The sequence below is a fragment of the Erythrolamprus reginae genome, chromosome 3 (assembly GCF_031021105.1).
Source record: "Erythrolamprus reginae isolate rEryReg1 chromosome 3, rEryReg1.hap1, whole genome shotgun sequence".
Lineage (NCBI taxonomy): Eukaryota > Metazoa > Chordata > Lepidosauria > Squamata > Dipsadidae > Erythrolamprus > Erythrolamprus reginae.
In genome coordinates, this window is record NC_091952.1 from 216,742,191 (window position 1) to 216,762,422 (window position 20,232).

The 20,232-nt window shown below is 34.9% G+C and overlaps 1 protein-coding gene across 7 annotated transcripts in view; it reads right to left on the minus strand.

Annotated features, from left to right (window-relative positions):
- Window positions 1-5,609: 5,609 nt before the first annotated feature.
- The window catches only part of EYA1 (EYA transcriptional coactivator and phosphatase 1), an 89,890-nt gene continuing 75,267 nt past the window's right edge, over window positions 5,610-20,232 (minus strand). For all 7 annotated transcript variants that reach the window (XM_070747923.1, XM_070747924.1, XM_070747925.1 and 4 more), the window contains 6 exons: window positions 18,593-18,651; window positions 18,244-18,404; window positions 17,938-18,052; window positions 14,813-14,934; window positions 14,315-14,415; window positions 5,610-7,300 (listed from right to left, as the gene is read on the minus strand). In XM_070747923.1, the coding sequence (XP_070604024.1) occupies window positions 7,220-7,300; window positions 14,315-14,415; window positions 14,813-14,934; window positions 17,938-18,052; window positions 18,244-18,404; window positions 18,593-18,651 (639 nt within the window). In that variant the 3' untranslated portion in view covers window positions 5,610-7,219. The remainder of the gene's footprint in view (window positions 7,301-14,314; window positions 14,416-14,812; window positions 14,935-17,937; window positions 18,053-18,243; window positions 18,405-18,592; window positions 18,652-20,232) is intronic.

Below are 20,232 nucleotides of genomic sequence, written 5' to 3' on the forward strand. Positions count from 1 at the left end.
AGTAGCATGTGAATGATTTAAACAAATATAAAAAGTATCAAGTATTTCCTTGGATAGTAAGAATTCAATTTTGCACATGCAATAATACAAATGTTCACCTAACTTGAGAATTTATACTTTATATCTGTTTTACTATATAAATGTGTTTTAACTTTATAATATTATCCCTAGGTTTCCCTTGACTTGGGAATCCCCTTGGGAGTTCAATAATCTAATCTATATTCTAAATATCTTCCAATATTGATATTTGATATCACCGGAATGTAATGCTTCAGTCAGTTTGCAGGGTAATACCTTTTATTCCATTTTGGCTGTATATGAACTGGAATACCTGAAATGAATAGGAACAATAGTTCAATCTACTGGGAAAGCAAGTAGAATGTTTGGCTGCATAGCTAGAGGTATAACAAGCAGGAAGAGGGAGATTATGATCCACTATATAGAGTACTGGTGAGACCACATTTGGAATACTGTGTTCAGTTCTGGAGACCTCACCTACAAAAAGATATTGACAAAATTGAACGGGTCCAAAGACGGGCTACAAGAATGGTGGAAGGTCTTAAGCATAAAACGTATCAGGAACTCAATCTGTATAGTCTGGAGGACAGAAGGAAAAGGGGGGACATGATTGAAACATTTAAATATGTTAAAGGGTTAAATAAGGTCCAGGAGGGAAGTGTTTTTAATAGGAAAGTGAACACAAGAACAAGGGGACACAATCTGAAGTTAGTTGGGGGAAAGATCAAAAGCAACATGAGAAAATATTATTTTACTGAAAGAGTAGTAGATCCTTGGAACAAACTTCCAGCAGACGTGGTTGGTAAATCCACAGTAACTGAATTTAAACATGCCTGGGATAAAGATATATCCATCCTAAGATAAAATACAGAAAATAGTATAAGGACAGACTAGATGGATCATGAGGTCTTTTTCTGCTGTCAGTCTTCTATGTTTCTATGTTTCAATCTGGATTTTTCCCAAAGCAGCTCAAACGATGTTTGATCTGCCTCAATATGAAGCTTAAGCTTTAAAACCTTTTTTGATTGGCAAGATTTTAAACACTTGAGAGGATCCACAATCAAGTTTCTTTTAAATCTGACCATGAGAGTTATGCACAAAAAATGTTGGCCAACAGAAACTGTTCTACAGGATATGCAGCCTTATTTCTTGGACTGCAGTTTTCGGCAGTATTTGTTGGCTGTATTTTTTCCTAAAGAGTGTAAGGACTTGGTATTTGTAAGCCTTTGGTTTTGGGGTAATAATCCTCCTGAGTGCATGGTTTTGTAAATACAGATGGAAAACCAATTACGGGTTTGTTATGCAAAAAGTTATCCACATATTTTTAAGTTGTGAAAGTTTTAATTCATCCATTTTTGGTTCACAAACATTACCACTAGCTATAACAAAGCTACATGTCATTACAGCTGGGTTGCTATGTTAAATTAGGTCATGATGTTGCCTTTGTTTTGGCATTGATCTGTACCCAATTAACATATGGAATAAGAATGCTTCATTACTGAGGTGACATATCTTGACATTACAAAGGCACTTTGACTAATATGAAACAAGTCACGCCATTATTGTATTAATAATTACATTAAACCATAATTTAACACTGATCAGTTTTATTTAAAACTGACTGGATTTGCAAATCATACTTAATCACAGTTGCAAACCATATTATGTTACAGCCAGGATAGAGAAATTGCTTGTGTAAGTGCACTAAACCTAGACGACCATTGGTTCCAAGTTTAGTATTAAAAACACTTTAAGAATATAACCATTTACTTTGGTAGTGTATGAACTAAAGAGAAGTTCAGAGAAGTTTGTAAACTTTTATAGGCATTAAGGGTTTTTTTTCTGATAATATAGAAAAGCTATTATTTCCATTAGAAGTTATTGTATTTGTGAGACTATTTAATGAACACCCAGATATATAATTCAAGTATACTGCTCAAAAAAATAAAGGGAACACTCAAATAACACATCCTAGATCTGAATGAATGAAATATTCTCATTGAATACTTTGTTCTATACAAAGTTGAATCTGCACGACAGCATGTGAAATGGATTATCAGTGTTGCTTCCTAAGAGGACAGTTTGATTTCACAGAAGTTTGATTTACTCGGACTTATATTATGTTGTTTAAGTGTTCCCTTTATTTATTTATTTTGAGGAGTGTATATAATAATAAAAGAATATAGTCATTTATCAATGACTATACAAATGGACATTTTATGGCTTGCATATTTATCGAACTATTTCTTAAGAAACAGTCAGACTTTCAGGGAAGGTATGTATGTCAAACTAAAGATAGCTCTGTGAAGGGAAATTAGACAACTGTAGCAAAGACCCAGTTTGTTGATTTGACAATTCTTGTATTCTCTATAATTATAGATTATAGTTTATAAAATCTTTAGTGTGCCTGTATTACTAACCATTGAGACAAGTTTAATTGATTGATAAGTGCCACATGTTCGAATGTTAATTCCTTTTTGGTAGTGGAGTATAAATTGATCTCTTTCTAATTCTTTGGCTATTGCTGTGTTTTCCATGCGATTTGCAAACCATATACCACTTTGAAGTCCAGCTTTTTGTAAGCTTTTAAATAGTTCTCCTAATATTTCATCAAACCTTGCAGCCTTAATTTAAGCATAATTTTTGTAGAGGTCATTGAACTTTATTTTCCAGAATGTCTGGCTGCTTCAGTGATTAACCCTTTGCATGTATAATCCCAATTTGTCTACTTTCTTATTTTTATCTTTATTTAAGAGTTCTTTTGTGTTCTTTTTCTTATATCTTGCCCATCTTATAAGGATTTCCCTTGAGGTTTCTAAAAGAAATACATTGTCCATTCTCATTTGATTATCTTCAACTTACTTGCACTACTTATTTAAAAACAATTTTTCTTTTCTTTTCTTGCTCTTATGTAGAGCTTGACATTGGGAAAATTTATCAGTTCTTTTTGTCTATTTTTCTTCAGCTCTTGTCAGTAGGTTAGCATATATTTCTTTCCTGTTTCCCAAACATTTATTTTTGCTTGCTTTAATAATGTTATAAATTTTATTTGAATTATTCTTTTTCAAATCATAATCATAATCATACTGCAGAAATTCTATCTTGTTGGTTTTATGATTTTGTTTATTCTAGCTTAAGTTGTAATTTTGTGATGAATTTGTGATCTGAATTGCAGTCAGCTAGGCCTTGTTTTATTGATTCTAGAACGCAGAGAATTCAATTTCACTGTTGTTTATATGGTGATGTCCATGTCCAGATGTCTTTGAGATTGTTAAGAGGAATTCATTTGTTATAACCATTGAATTTTCTTGGCATAAATATTACTCTGTCTCCTGCTTTGGTTCAGAACCAAGGGCAAATATTCCTATTATTCCAGATGCTATTTTACTTTCAACTTTAATATTTCAGTTACAAATAGTATGAAAACTTTTTTTTTGGTAATTCTGTCAACAGGGTGTTTCAAGTCGTCATAAAAGTGTTGCATTTCCCCTGTATTTGTGGTATTTTTATATAATCATAATATTGATTGATTTGTTTGCTTTGAACTCAAAATTATTGTATCATATTTGATTTGTATCTTCATCTTTTTGTTTAGAATGATGACTATTTCATTTCTTCTATGATATTATCCTCAGCATATATTGATGTTCTTCCCATAGTAACACATTTTGATAATTTTGAACGTTTTGTTCTTTATTGATACCTCTATGTTCTATCTTGATTTCTTCTAACAATATTACGACGATCATGGTTTCTGAGTCTGAGTCCTGTAGAATTTTATACCAAGAAACGCATATAGTGTTCTATTAGATTTCTGAAAAGGGGATGACTAAGTTAAGGGATGGGAGAATTCAAATACATTAAAAAGGGCTATATGTCACAAATCAATTTTATTAATTTAAACGCAAAGTGAATGGAGGAAAGTTTCTGTACATAATGGTTGACACAACACACAATTTGTACAACGGCCAGACATACTTTTAGTCAGCATACAGACTAATCCCCTCCCCCCAAAATGGAGCAGTGGCAGGAAAAAAAACCTTATTTTTGCCTAAAATAAAAACCACCTTTGCAATTAAAAGACTTACATGTCTGTTTAACCACAGACTTTTAAGTATTCCTAAGCATTGGCTTGTTTTTGGTAGATCATGTTACTGAAATAGGGCAATATTTACAATCAAATAATTTGAAATAAGCTACAAAATAACATAAACTTCAGCAGCAATATGCATCCCCCACAAAAAGAGGAGTTGCCCCAGTAAGGCTGTGTGAAGCTTTGATTCAAAGTGAGGGCGAATCATCAAACTTTCACACGGGTGCCTATTTGGATTTAATCAGATAAACCTACAGATTATGAATGTGATTTGAATTATTAAATTAAATTTGAATTTTATTATATTAATAGGCCTCCCTGATGGACTCTGGGCGACAAATTACAAATTCAAGTTGGCTGAATCACATACACATATTGCCTGATAGCTACTTTTGCTACTAGCTGGTTTAAAAGCTGATTTATTTCACAAAAATAAAAATCTAGAAAATGGTAAAATATAAGTAAAACATGTATTTCTAGATCAGCCAGCTGTGCCTAGTATTTTAGGCCAAGAATTTATACTCATGCATAGATTCAGGCAGATTTTGGTGTAATAAAGGCTTTGTTTAGCCATGGTTATACACATGGATGTTCACAGGATATTACATACGTTTTTTCAACCTGTGCCAATTGCTCCTTCCCTTTTAATAACAGCTAAGAATCTTGATTAAATATGATTTAATCCTGGCTAGAAAAAACACCCCGGAGTTGGTATAATATAGTAGGAAATATTTTTTTGAGGAAGATACAAGATGCATTTGTAATTAACTCTGGCCGAGAAAGCCACATTGGTTTATATAAATCAGCTCAATCCCCCCTGTCCCCCCAACAAAAACCCCCATTAGGATTCTTGTAGGTTACTAAGAAAGGGCAGAATTAAGTACACAACTACATATAATAAAAACAAAATTGGCAATAATAATTTCACTGTGTCCATTGCCAGCAATGGACCAATACAAAAACATCTGATTGTTAGGGTGAAAGTTCAAAGTTAAGGATCTACTAGACATTTGCCATTTTTAATTTCATTTCACACTCTGGGTTTACAAACAAAATCATTTCAAAATTCATGTTTTATGCATTTTAATGCTTAAAGAAATATGCATTGCCATTTTCCCAATCTATGCTATAGCTTATTTTAAGTAAACACCACGTGATCAGGGACATAATTTGCTCTCATGTAGAGTTAGTAAAGGTTTGGGATTTCTGTTTCTAAATTACCCATATTAAAAATCTTAACTCCTACTGTGCCTTGCCTTTTCTATAGCAGGTATTAATGAGACTTTGACTGCAGTCATTGACATGCTTACGTTCGAATTAAGCTCACTGAATTTGGTACTGGCAAGATATATAGAATATGATTGTTAAAATATGTAATTTTTTCGCAACAAATTGATTATTTTTAAAAGAGCAAGACTAATTTTCATAGTCACTATGTATTGACTGAATCCCCCAAAGCATTCCTGTTTTATTTTAAGAGAGGGTGGTATATCTCATATTTAGGTTTTGAGTGCAAAAACATATTTTTTACTTTATTAAATCATGATACATTACACAAGGTTATCTTTTTTAAAAGTTCTCTATATTTCTGACAAAAAGAATAGATTCCACATTCAATATTTGCACGAGAAGACAATGACTTGAATGCAAAGTTTTTCATTGGCAGAATTCCAGTAATATTGCTCCTGAAAGTAAAAATAGAAGAGGGGAGGCAATTTTTATCACTATCTCCTTTGTCCTAAAATCCTGTCCTGGAACATATCTCATTTCTTTGCAACATATTTCTGAGAATTCCTGGGAACAAATAATCAATAAAATAGATTTTATCCATTAGGAAGATTCTTCCATTGTATCAACATCCTTTCACAGACAGGAGCTGTTCAGTTTATGATTCAAACCAGTTAAATAAAGAAACAGAACACTGTGCTCAGTTTGCAAGCAGTACTAATACATATGCTTCATATCAGTTAGGAATACATGTTCATGTGTAAACTGCTACTTTTCTTGGCAAAGTACACATAAACAATGCCAAATCAGGCCTCTTTATGCACTGTAAAAGAAAAGTGACAATTTAACCATGCAATTTTTTCTCATCTGATTTGAATGAAGTATATTTTACACTTGAACTTATACATTCAAGTACCAAGTATAAATGAGAGGATAGCCTATTGTAGGCAAGGTAAAATCAGGGAACTGATATTGTGATATAATAGATTTGCAAAGAAAACAACTAAAAGAATGAATAAAAATAATTCTTCATTGACACTTGACAACCATGGTTTTGGTCTTGACAAACTGATCTTAAAAATTTCAATTTACACATTATACACAATTCTTTTATAAGGCACAGCACGATAGTTTGTGCACATACTGCCTCATTCTTCACCAAAAATCCATTACTACTATTCAATATTTGCCTAAACAATATGTAAAACATTGTCCATTAGAAATTTACACAAAAACATTCTTCCTGTACACGATTGTCTCAGTGATGTACTTATTTGCTTAAATTAGAAATACTTCTACTTTGCAATGTGCTAAAACCAAAATCTCTTTGTAAGCAGAAGGCAATGACGAGTTACAGCCTTCTCACATATTGTACATATCCACATTTAAATGAAGTCAAAACAGAATCTGTTCATAAATAAGTAAAGATTTACAGAGTACCCTGGATCTGAGGAAAAAAGCAAGAAAAAAAGGTAAACCTTTAAAAATGTGTCCATTTATTTTAAAAGTTCAGTCTTAGTTGTGCAATTAGGTTTGCTGCATTTAAGATGTGTTCATACCACACTGGAGAGTCTAGAAATCACAAAGCACTTCCCAGTCTCTTCACAGGTATGAACATTTAATTGTAGTGAATGTGGTAAGAAGACATTGCTAAAACATTCTCATCATGGCTTGTTCTCATTGGATTCACAGTACTAGAATGAACAGCTGTTTCTGAAGAAAAAGATGTGCCCCTCCATTTATTGAAAGGGCAAGGGTTAAGACCATCTGCAGCTGCATATCAACATGATGAAACCACAAAATTCTGTAGGCCAGTGCTGAAACAAGACTCGGGAACACCGTCCACGGATGTGAGGGAGGTTCCGAAGTTACAAAGTGCTACTATAAGTACTCCAGTTCCAAGGCATGATGAAGCGCCATAAGGTCAGAATGACTTGAGATCCTCCAAAATGGCATGGCATGCTGTGAGCAATAGAAACACATTATAGAAAGATAATGTTACATGTTGTTTTATCAACACAGTAGTATTTAGCTATTCCATATTGCAAACCAAGTCAACAAGAATGCAAAAATTCAACAATTTATCAACCCCATAAGAAATGCATACTTAAATGTAAGCAAAGAAAAACATGTAAAGGAAAGCAAGCATATTAAATGAATGCAAACTTATTGTAGCCTAAGTCTAAGTGAAGTAGTCTAAGTGAAAATACAATAATATCATTGTTTCACTGAATCCTTTCCTATTGCTTCATAACATATTGACATTGGTAATGTTGACTTCCAACAGGGAAATTCAATATACAAGGAAGTATGAATATAAAATGTAAATATTCATTCATTCATTCATTCATTCATTCATTCATTCATTCATTGGATTTGTATGCCGCCCCTCTCCGAGGACTCGGGGCAGCTCACAACACATCAAAACAATATACAATATACATAATGTATCTAAAAAAACAATTAATATAGCTAAAAAACTTTAAAAGCTCTAATAACAATCAAAATCATTCATTCCATTCACACAGCAAGACTTTCTACACTTGTTGGCCAGGGGGTCTAAATATATTTGTAAATAATGTGAATGGGGTGAAATTCAGTAGGTTCGGACAGATTGTATAGAACTGATGGAGGTGATTATGTGCAGTTCAGAGAACCAGTAAATTGCACCACTGACTTGCCCCGCCCTGTCCACTTTTTCCTTCTCTCCTCCTTCTCGGGCTCATACACACAGAGCAAACATGAGTATGAGGTGAGAAGCAGCTAGTTTGAATGCTAGAAGACTTGGCCGAACTTTTCTATCGGTTCTGTGAGCATGGCTTGGTGGGCGTAGCTTGGCCAAGTCACGCCCACAGAACAGGTAGGGGAAAAATTTCTCAGCCCTGTTGTCAATTACTGTCTTCTCAATAAGTTCTAATACTTTTTTATTACATATTTTGTTCAAGGTACTGTTTTTTTTTTTAAAAAAAAATATTTTTTATGTTATCAAAATTGTTTGAAATAAGAAACATCCCAATACAGGCTACAGTTTGGACAGATTTATAATCATCAATACATATTTTAATATTAATAAGATTACCATATAGTTTTTCTCAATTATTAATACATGAACAAATATTTTAATTATCCAACTGCCATATATCAGCCTTGCATATAATACTGATTGCGAATACCATTCATCTATCCTCCAATACAGGACATTCTAGGCTCTAAGCCATAATATTTTAACAGCATACTTGAATTAGTTTATTGGCAGCAGAGATGACTAGACACATCCAGTTGAAAAGCAGCTGGCAAGATAGCAGCTTGCTTTTTGACTGTCAGCTGGTAGGCAGGGTGGAATTCTGACTTGACCACTTGAGACAAATAGCAACTGGGCTTGAATAAAATTAGCTTATGTGGTATGTTAGAGTACCTAACTTAAATCCTTTTATTTTATTTTGTACAGCGACAGAAGGAACATTCGCAATTCTTTGGTTATATAACACCGCCTGTGTGCTGTACATGTGTTATAGAGAGTTCTGCCCTGTCTCCAGCTCACATCTTCCTGCAGTTTCATCCACGCTTAGGCCAAAAGAATAGAGAAGGTGCAATTGCTATGATGGGCAAAGAGCCAGCACAGTTTGTTCCTTCCCCGAAAGATCAGGCTGAACCGTAGGAAAATCTCCCTGCTGGCAGCATTGGCAAGCAAGAGATCCACAGGGTTTCCTTTATTATTCTGGCTTCAGGAAAAACCACAATTGAGACCTTTACGTTGAAGGCATACAAATATAGTCACAGACAGCTTGAAAAGTAGTGTTTTTGAGGTGAGGTAAGAATCTGAATGGTCACAGACTTAGGAGGATGTTTTTCCTAGGCATGAATATATATGGTTACCAAATTCATTGTTGATATAATCCTATTTAATTCACTGTTGTTTTGCCAAGAAAAAAATGTGACTGCTGCCTTGTGTCCTAGGCTGGAAATTCCTTCCGGCAACAAAGAACACATGAAAGCAATGCCTCCTGAGGATGGCTCATATCCATTTATTTATTGCACAACATCCAATTATATGAGAAAAAACTTCACAAAATGTATGACAAAACACAATCAGGATTGCACTGTAAGTTGTACTTTGTGTTTTAAAAACTGCATTTTAAATGCTAACACAAATTTAAGTGCATAATTGGTTTACAAAGTACAGCATACTTTTCAATTATCACAACACAAAAGAAGTATTGTTTATATTAAATATAGAAATATATTTCAAGATAAATATTTGCAGTGGAAAGATCTTGGGGGATCAGACAAAGACACACTGCCAAGGAAATGGTCAGATAAGAGACAGAATAGTCTACAGATGGATAGCAAGTAAAGCAAGAAGTTCAGAAGAGACCCTCCCAGTTTCTTAGGTGTTAAAGGAGATGGGGGAAAATGTACTTTCAGACTTGCAAGATACTGTCATTGTAGCATTACAATAAGCAGAATTAGCTTATTTAATTGTGAGTCTTACCTGGCGTAATCCATGTGGCCAACATCGATCTTGCTGGACTGAAAGTATAATCCCCCTACACCTTTGCCCAAGGTCTTTCTTGCATTTCATTACAATATTTGATTTTAAAACAAGGCTTAAGATAATTTTATTTCCCACACTTCTTCTCTAACAAGTTCCTTAAACAGTAGCTATGGCACGGTGATGGTGAACCTATGGCACACATGCAACAGGTAGCACGCGGAGCCATATCTGAGAAGACACGAGGTGTTGCCCTATGTCAGCTCCCGTGTGCATGCGCATGCTGGCCAGCTGATTTTCGGCTTTGGGGAAGACCGTTTCACCCTCTGGAGGCTTCACTATGGAGTGTGAAAAATGGCCAATTGGAAGTTCATAAAAATGGACTTTCGGTTTGCCCATTAGGCCATTTTTTGCACTCCCAAAGGCTTCTGAAACTTTCAGAATACAAAAAAAATGGCCCAACGGGCCAACCAGAAGTTTGTTTCCAAACTTCCGGTTGGTCCATTTGGCCATTGTTTGCCGTCCCCAGGTTATAGGAGTCCAGAGGCTTCAGTGAGGCCTTTGCACATGTGCAGGGGGGCAGCGCTGGGGAGCTGTGCGCATGAGAAGTGGAAAGCATGGGAGTTGTGCACATACACAAGGGGAGGGTATAGGTGCATGTATGAGCGTATGCGCTGTGTGCACATCCTTTTGGCAAGCAAGTCAAAAAATATTCGCCATCACTGCTATAGCAGTTATAATTCAAAGGCAAAGATATCAAGTGTTGCTTTAATAAATTACTTCTTTCTTCATCAAAGTTTTCCTAGTTAAAAATAATCCAATCAAATTCATCTAATAAGAGCAAAGATCCAAGTATTTATCAAATCTTACAGGCTTTAATAAAAACAGCATGGGAATGCATTTACGAACTAGAAGTGCTAGACCAAGAAGAGTTGCTATGGAAAAAATTTAAAGCCTGTAATGACTCACTATGTTTACTGTTCTAAGCTTGAAAGCAAGCACGTATGTTCTTTATTATATTATGACAAATATTTTCTTTCAAATGGCATTGTTTTAATTGCAGAGGCAACATGGATTTTAGTAGGGCTATCGCTCCAAGTCTTTTGAATATAACCAACCAAGTCTGCCACTATGGGCTTTCCCTCATGTAACTGCAGGGGTTTATACCTACAGTAATAATCAGCACTTGGAATTGCTTCTGGAAGCCAACCAGCAAACATTGCAGTTTGGAGAATAGTCTCCCATGTCTTCATGTTCTAGACCTGCTAAACCCACCTCTGTTGTCAGGCTTGGGGGAACCGAACTACCCTTTTCCCCCTAGGCCTATACAATTTATGCATGGTATGTTTGTGTGTATGTTTGGTTTTAATAAGGGTTTTTTAATTATTTTAAACATTAGATTTGTTACATGCTGTTTATTACTGTTGTTAGCCACCCCGAGTCTACGGAGCGGGGCGGCATACAAATCAAATCAGATCAGATCAGATCAAATAATCAAATCAAATAAATAAATAATAAAGCTTCTAAGTAGTTTTCAAAGGCAGCATTTTGCAATAGTTGAGGACATCAACGATTTCTGAAGAACCACCTAGTACAAGAAAGGCACAGTTGATGCATAGAGGTTACTCAGTAAAGGCTGCCTGGCTACAGTTGTCACTTGCTTTTTAAGAAGAAGTTGAGAGCCCAACTGGACCTCCATTCAAGGATATGGATGGCAAGTCTTCAGATCCAGGGGTCCTAATAATTACATGCCAATATCAATGTTGGTAGGATTGAGTTAGAAACAATTTGTCCCCACATTTGGCCTATTCAGCCGTCATGCCCTGGGAAAATTCCTCACATAGCCAACCTGAAGTATAATTGGCTATCAGCATATTGATGGTACAGCATCTGCTTCTTCTGAGCAAAGACAAAACCCTGTTTGCACCTTGATTTTAAAAAAATATGTTATGCAATTTAAAAAAAATCTGTTATAGAGAAATTAAGGTTGAGTCTAGTAAATATACCATGCATAAAGGCAGGGATTACAAGAATACAGATTACAGAATATAGAGCATCTAATACTATTAATAACAGCTTTGGTATATGTCTCTATTCTTTGAATGACATTATGCCCTAATGTAAGTTGAATTTAAGCATGATTTAAAATTTAATTGAGATTTTTGCTGGTTTCATACTGATTTGTTGAGCTTTGGTATATAGATACTGAGCATGCTCTTGTGTTCTGATCTTATTGAGCTTCATAGGGTTTTTAATTTCAGATTTTAATCATTTGTAAAGCCTTGGGTGCTGGAGCTTGTTTTCAACTTTTGGAACAGTACTATAAATTTAAAGTTATAAAGCGAGTAGGACATTAATATTAGAATCTTTGCAGATGTAATGTGCAAACTGTCACAAAAGGTGCTGTATGAAAGCTTTTGTGTATGTTTTGCAGGTTGCAAACTCAAATATGTTATTTGAACTTGCACACATGAATGTGTATATGTATGAGGTGATAATCTAAGTCAACTGCTATCTTCTAGCCAAGCTACATATAAAAAGAGCCAGAAATCCTGATAGAATGATATGTTTCCCATTTTGTTCGAATGTGTAATAAAGAAGCCTTTTCTCCCTCAATATTTTTTGGTCAAGGCATCAACCTTTATGGTTGCTTTTTGGGAAAATTAGAGGCAAAGTATCAGCGAAGACAATATGTGTATTACTGGAGATAGCTTGGTCCTAAGAGAGAATGAAAAAAAATGTTCAGTAAGTGTGACTAAAAGTTCATTATTTTCAAAGAAACGAAGAATAATATACTATATACTGTTGTGCTTAGCTCTGGCCCAGCTCCTGCTCCAAGGACTGTGGATGTGGGGGAGACATCCACATGCTGCAGGCCTGTTTTGCCCCCCCCTGGTGGAATCTGATGAAAAAGGCTCCTCTGACCAAGAAGACATGGGTGACAGGGAGGAGGAGAGTGTGGCAGACAGCTCAGTAGGAGATCAATTATCTAGCTCCTCCTTGGATTCAGAACAAGAGTTAATGATACAACCACGCATGCGGACAGCGATGCATAGGCAACAACAACTGAGAGATTATTATCAAAGAAAATGAGGCCACCTGTGGTTGGGTGGGGCTGTGGTGATTAGTGAGGCTGCTATAAATAGCAGCCTGTGGGTTTGGCCATTGTAGAGGATTATCTGATCATTGTGTTTCGTGCCTGCTTTACTGACTTTGACCTTTTGTGTGCTGATTTTTCCCCATTTTGAAACTAAACCAGAGCAGTGTGTTTCACTTTGTGAAAGGACTGTGAATTATCTCACAGCTGCAAGTTAAATATCACAGAACCAAGGGACTTGTACAAATTACCAGTTTGTTTGGAGACGAGTGCTCTTTGCTATACCAAAAGAGGGCTTAGTTTAAGTGAATTTTCATTATAAAGAACATTGTTTTGAATTTTCAAACGTGTGTGTGTCTGAAATTTGTACCTGTGAATTTTTGGGAGGAGTCTACCAGAGCCCGACAGAACATATACTAGTTCATCACTACAAATGCAGAGTCCTTGGAACAAGCCTGAAGCCACCTGTACATGTGTATATGAAACCAGGTAATGTTTGTGTTTGGTAAAGGTTTTTATTTGATCTTGAGATTGATTGTTAAATACAACTTTATGTTATTTGTTGAATTATAACTAGTTTCACAAGTTCTAAGTCTTTTTTAAAGGCACAATTTAGAAAACATTGGCCATTAATTGGCTAAAATATTATTTGAGGCAACATATTAATTTGACATGGGAAGGGTAGAACTGGTGATTTATTTTAAAATCTTAGGAGAAGTGACTTTTATTTTTAGCTCGTAAGTGCAAAACATTCTTATTTTATTAACAAGGTTTGTTTATTTACTAGATTTATGAGTTGAAGAAACTTAAAATCAATAATTATGGATAAAAATGTAAGCTATACTGAGCACCACAGGATCTATTTCTGAGGAAGAATACATACCGGTAGCAACTTTCTCTGACTTGATAGCTTCCAGATGTCTTGGACTGTCCTTCCAATCAGTCCTAGTCACTGTGGCAGGGGTGGATTCTACTTACCTTCTCCACCGGCTCGAAACACGATGTAAACATGTATGCATGTTTTTTGCGCGTGAGCTTGCTCCACTCGCGCATCCACCCATGCAATTTTGCTTTGACGCTTTGCTTTGATGCATGCTCAGTAGCTTAAAATCAGCCAGAAACAGCTAAAGAGCTGATCAGCTAGGCTTTGTATGGAATAAAAGTCAGTATAAACCCGGGGGCGGGAGGGATGGCCCTCTTTCAAGCAGCAGAACAGTGATGTAACCAGTCGGTCGCGACTAGTTCAGGCGAACTGGTCCAAATAGGAAGGAAACCCCACTGCACTATGGCCATGCTTGGAGGAAGACACCAAAGACTTTAATTAAAATAAAGTATAATTTATTTGATTAAATTATATAATATTTAAAAAAATATATTTTGCCTTTACCTTCTTTGATCCTTGTTCTTCTTCCACACCATCTCCTATAACAACGTAAACTACTTTTCTTCCAAACCTTTGAATTATGCGCTCAAAACAACTTTCTTTTCCTGGAAAATTCAAGCATATTATCAAGTCCCTATTTGGGAAAGAATAGTGTAGTTTATTTCAATTTAGGAATCAGTAAAATGGCTGGACACTTTTGCTTTATAGTGTAAAATAATTATTCCTAAACCCCTTTATGTAGTAGATAAAATTCATTTAACTTGATGCTAATATCATTAAGTTATAAATGGGCAACTGAAATAAATGTTCAAATAACAAAATGACAGATAATAAATGAAAGCATAACAAACCATGTTATGGTCCAGGTCAGAATTATCATTAACAATTAGTTCTAAATAATTATATGATCTGTTTTAACCGCTCAATGATATTTTGGATTTGGAATTTTAAGAGTATAAACTTGAACATGCATAACAGATTCTGTACCTTGTAAACACTCACCTATTTTTGTTGCACTGTAAATATTTTCTATTGGAAATACTACACCCAAACCATATAGCAAGACTTTGGCAAGAGCTGGGATAAGTTGAGTAGTCGTTACTAAAATATTGACACAATTTGTCCTAGAAGAATGTAAAGAAATATATTATAATAATCAAATAAATACTGCAACATCATAAGCAAATTATTAATTTCATTTAAAAACTTGGAAGGAAAATATAGTCTACAATTAAGGCTAGAAGGGGCTCATAGATGGTGAAATGATACTGATATGGAATCCAATATACAATAACTACAATTCTCAAGTTTCTCCTCTTTTTCTGGCTCTTAGTTCGTAAGAAGATTGCTACTAGGAGGTATAAAGCAGACTATATGTGATGGATTAAAAGCAGGGAATGTTCTTAAGAATTGAAGGAGAAGACTAAGTCCTTATAGTATTAGTGCAGATTCTATGTTTATAATAGCATTGCTCAAAAAATACCTAAGAAGGTTTATTCTACTCCAATATAGGGTCATATTTCCCATAATTACCTAGGAGAGAGAGTCTCATTTGGTGATGCTGATAAACTTTAGGAATTTAATTGGAGTGCTGATATTCTTACTAGCTCTTCTGGAAATGTCAGTTTTTCCTAGCACAAAAACACTGTGTCCCATAAGTAACATTTTGTATTTGGTTGGACATATCACAATTTGGATGCTTGGAATGCAGATGTAGGGACCTGGGAACTGGGAAACTGTGGATCAGATTGTGAAGGGGCTATGTGACTGAGCAGAATGGTAAGAGTAGAGCCGTACATTTCTTATGCAAAAGGTGGAGGAAAATGACAAGGGTAATTTATGAAGAAAGAATACAGATACATATGTCTACATGCCAACTACCTACTGTGAAACTCTGGAACTTGAATTCCAGCAAATTCTATTAATGGAAGAATAGACTGGTGGAAGGCAAACTTGAAAATCTGCATACATTCCTAGCTTGTCCTTCACCCAACTTGGCAAGCAGTGGAAAGAAGAACTTTTTTAAAAATTATATAAGGCTTGATAGAAGAAGAGCATTTGTGTTTTAATAATTTTGTGTGTGTGTTGTAATCATATAGATCCTTTGAAAAAAAGGATGAGACCTTTACTGGATTGCTTGATGGAATATAACATAACGTAGCAGAGAAATCTTATCCTTATGCACCATGTTTCAGATGCGTGGAAGGTAGCACTCATGTTTTTATCTCTTTTGTCCCTTGAAGAAAGCTGGATGATAAGCATGCTATTGGTAAAGCAATGGTGTTTTTCTGACCATGTGTCATTATAGTTTAGATCTATTCTGTGTGCATCATAAGACAGAAACCAAACAGTTAGAGGGTGCATTACATAGAAAAAGAATGAAGATTTATTAAATATATACATCAAAAGATAGTAATTGTCCAAATCTATCTTACAGGGCTATTATTGTGAGTTAAAATTGTTGTATATGGGAAAGCGCTCTGTATACTTTCTTGACTTTTCTGGAAAATATAAGCTATGAACCCAAGAATAAATCTAATAAATTAAAAGAGTTAAATTTTATTGCTATATTTTTCCTGGGATATGCAGAAATGATTCTACATAGTTAGTTAAATTATTATATATAGAATAGAATGGAATGGAATGGAATATAATTCTTTATTGGCTAAGTGTGATTGGACACACAAGGAATTTGTCTGTGGTGCATATGCTCTCAGTGTACATAAAAGAAAAATATACAGTTGTGAAGAATCATATGGTAGAACACTTAATGATTGTCACAGGGGTCAAATAAGCAATGAAGAAACAATCAATATTAATAAAAATCTTAGGATACAATGGATACAATTAAATCTGCCATCACTATCCACTAATCTACTACAGGATGACTCAATAGGGGAAAAAATGAAACAATTCATGTCTACTTTTATAACAACATTGCACATCAATTCATCAAATTTTAAAATGCCGTATTTTAGAAAGAGATAATTTTAATTAAACCATATATTCTTAGAAATGCATAAAGTATTAATTGTAACTTACAGAACTGTAAAATCTATATTTACATTATTTTTTATTTATTTTGTCAAATATGTACAAGATAGTAGGTTTTGGTATAAACGTAAATATTAGCAAAGTAGGTACAGGTAAATTAGACAATAGGACAATAGGAAAGGGACAGTAGGCACATTGGTGTGCTTTTGCATGCCCCTTAGGAACGGGGTGTAGAGTCTAAGGTTAAAAATTTGGGGATTTGGGGAAGAAACCACAGTCAGATAGTACATTCAAGGCACCGATCACTCTGAAGTCGTATTTTCTGCAGTCAAGTTTGGAGCGGTTAACATTAAGTTTGAATTGATTGTGTGCTCATGTATTGTTGCGGTTGAAGCTGAAGAAATCATTGACAGGTAGGACATTGTGGTAGATGATTTTATGAACTACATTTAGGTCAGATCGAAGGCAACAAAATTCTAGGTTATCTAAACCCAAAATTTCAAGTCTGGTGGAATAAGGTATTCTGTTGTGAGCAGAGGAGTAGAAGACTCTTCTTGTGAAATATTTTTGGACTCTCTCGATTGTATTGCTTTCCAATATCTAGTGCGGATTCCAGACAGGTGAGCCGTATTCAAGAATTGTTCTAGCAAATGTTTGTATGCTCTGATTAGTAGTGTACTATTGCTAGACAAAATTAGATTAATAACTCTTAGTGCCTTTTTGGCATGTTGTTACAATGGGCTCTGGCACTTAAGTCGTTAGAAATGAGTACTCCAAGGTTCTTGACAGAGTGAGGGTCATCTGCAAGATCGTGTCCTCCAAGCTTGTATACAAGCGGCATACAAATCTAATAAATTATTATTATTTATTATAATTATTGGTTAAAGATGCCAATTGTCTGACCATTCTGATACATGGTCAAGGTCTTTTTGAAGGGTAACAGTATTGTCAGTGGTGTTAAATAATTTAACATCGTCAGCAAAAAGAACACAGTTGCTTGTAATATGACCATAGGGGTCGTTTATGTAAAATATGAATTGTTGGTCCTAGGACGCTGCTTTGAGGGACACCACTGTTGACAGGTTATATGTCTCCAGTTAATTTGCATTACTGCCTATGTGAAATCTACTTACCTAGAGTGAATTAGTGTGAGTGCTTTCAGTGCAAGTGTTAACCACGAATCCGTAAGGGCTTCAATTTCTGCTCTAAGCTGCAACCAAGCTTCCCTCTTTGCTGGGCCCAGAAGACCTGCCAGGGGATGAGTGAAGGAGAACAAGCACTGTAGCATTTACATGTCAACTATAATCCCTTACCATGTTTTACAATTCTATAGAATTTACAGCTATAAATAGGTGGGAAAACATAACCACAAGATTCGAAAACTTCACACAGCAATGAGAGACAGTAATTACATGGATAGGGATATTGTGGACACTTGCCTCCAACGTTATTTTTATAGGTGTTATAGATTTCTTTTACTCGTCTGTATCGGAAAGCTAGCTTTCTCATCCAGTCTACTCCTCCACGCACCCCCGTTGCTAAGCATAGATTAGCACTGGTAGCTGCTGCAGGGAACCCATCTGTCCCGAAGTTATAGGTGCTGTTTTAGATGTAAGAAAGTTTTAAAAATTATCAGATGGTTCAAGATCACTTAATGTTATATTTGCAATTTAGATGACTTGAAAAAGAATAGAAATAACAGTATTCGTAAGTTATTATAAACAAGCAGCAAACAAGCAAGTAAATAAAAACATTTTCAATCACAATAATGTATTAGTTTAAATGTACCTTAAATCCTGGCCATTATCATCTGATGAAACATCATCAATATGAACTTGGTCACATTCCTATAATGGATTAAAAAAATCCACTATATTTAATTTTCCAATTGCAATACAAGAAATATTAACAATTTTTAATGACATGCAAAACAATCATATTTACTTTTTAATATCGCTATAGCTGAATTAATAAAAATAACTTTAGACACTATTCTTACAATTTAGGAGGAAAAAACTGCATTTGGAAGCAAAGTTGTTAAAACAATTACTGGTATGTACATTCTTATACATTTTCAGCCACCCTCAAGTTTTAAGTTATTCCAAAGGGTTTTCAGGCAGTGTGCGTGTGTGTATAATTCAAACCAGACTTCTTGCTAAATGTAACTTATTAGAAAAATTAAATCTGATGCTAACCACCAATGAAACTATGACCTCTGATTGCTGTCGAACCACACACTAACACAGCCCGAGGCTAACATTTTAGAAGAGTACAGACAAAAAAGGAAAAGTTATTTGTTTTCCACCATTTCTGCATTTTCTAAAAAGTGCAAACCCAGAGTAAAGTAGAAACATTTGGAACATTTTCAGAATGCTCTAATTAATTCTTAAAGCCACTGCATAGAACAAGTCCTTCATGTATATAATATTGATTTATCTCCCTATAATTGCACAAAAGAATATACATTATTATCTCAACATTAAACAACAGAATCACTACTACTGTTACTACTGATACTTTACTGCTGTTTTATTTACAAATTAAACACCTTTCAGGATTGTGTTTAACTCCAAAGTCTATTGCTTCTTTGTTTTCAAAATTATAATCTGAATACCAATAGCAAAGATGATTCATTTGTAAATACTCCAGAGCTGCGTATTTCTGTGTTACTGGTTTTCTCTGAACAATTTTTTTCAATCTCTCTATGGGTTTGGAAGGAGGGAGGGGGGCTAGAAGTGGAAAGAAACTCAAAACAGCTGTTCTCTAACAGAATTAAAATCATGACCCTTAACCTTTATCTTAAAAAACATCTATTTCTCAGCCAACCCTCTCCCAGCAAGCAGTGAGTTCCAAGGAGGAAAAGACTTTGACCCCATAACCTTCTTCGCCTCTCCTGAGGTCAACAACTTCAGATAAGGGGGAAAACCCCCCAAAGAATGGCCTCACATGATGACGAGTGTAAGTCTTTTAAATAGAGAAAACACAGAATACCTTTAAAATAGCTGATACGGCGTTAGGACTTAAATACTGAACGGGTAGGATGAGAAAAGAGAGATTGGATAAAACAAAACAAACTGCTAAAATCTGTCTGATATTTAGTAAAATCAAAGTCACAAACTTAAAAAATAAAATAAAAATAATTAGTTCAAAAAATACACATTTTTCATACAAAGTTTGCTTCTACAATTCCATACATTTATTCTCATTGAAGTTCTGTTCCATTGTTGGAACAGAAATCAGAACCAAAGTAGAACAAAACTTCCACTCTCTAACAGTGTTCCCTCTAATTTTTTTTGGGGGGGGGGGCGGAAAAGTATAGTGTCTGAGCGGCAGTCCCTTCGGGACTGGGCAGCACAGAAATATTAAATAAATAAACAAACAAACAAACAAATAAAAAACCCACCCTGTTTTGTCTCAGAGAATTTCAA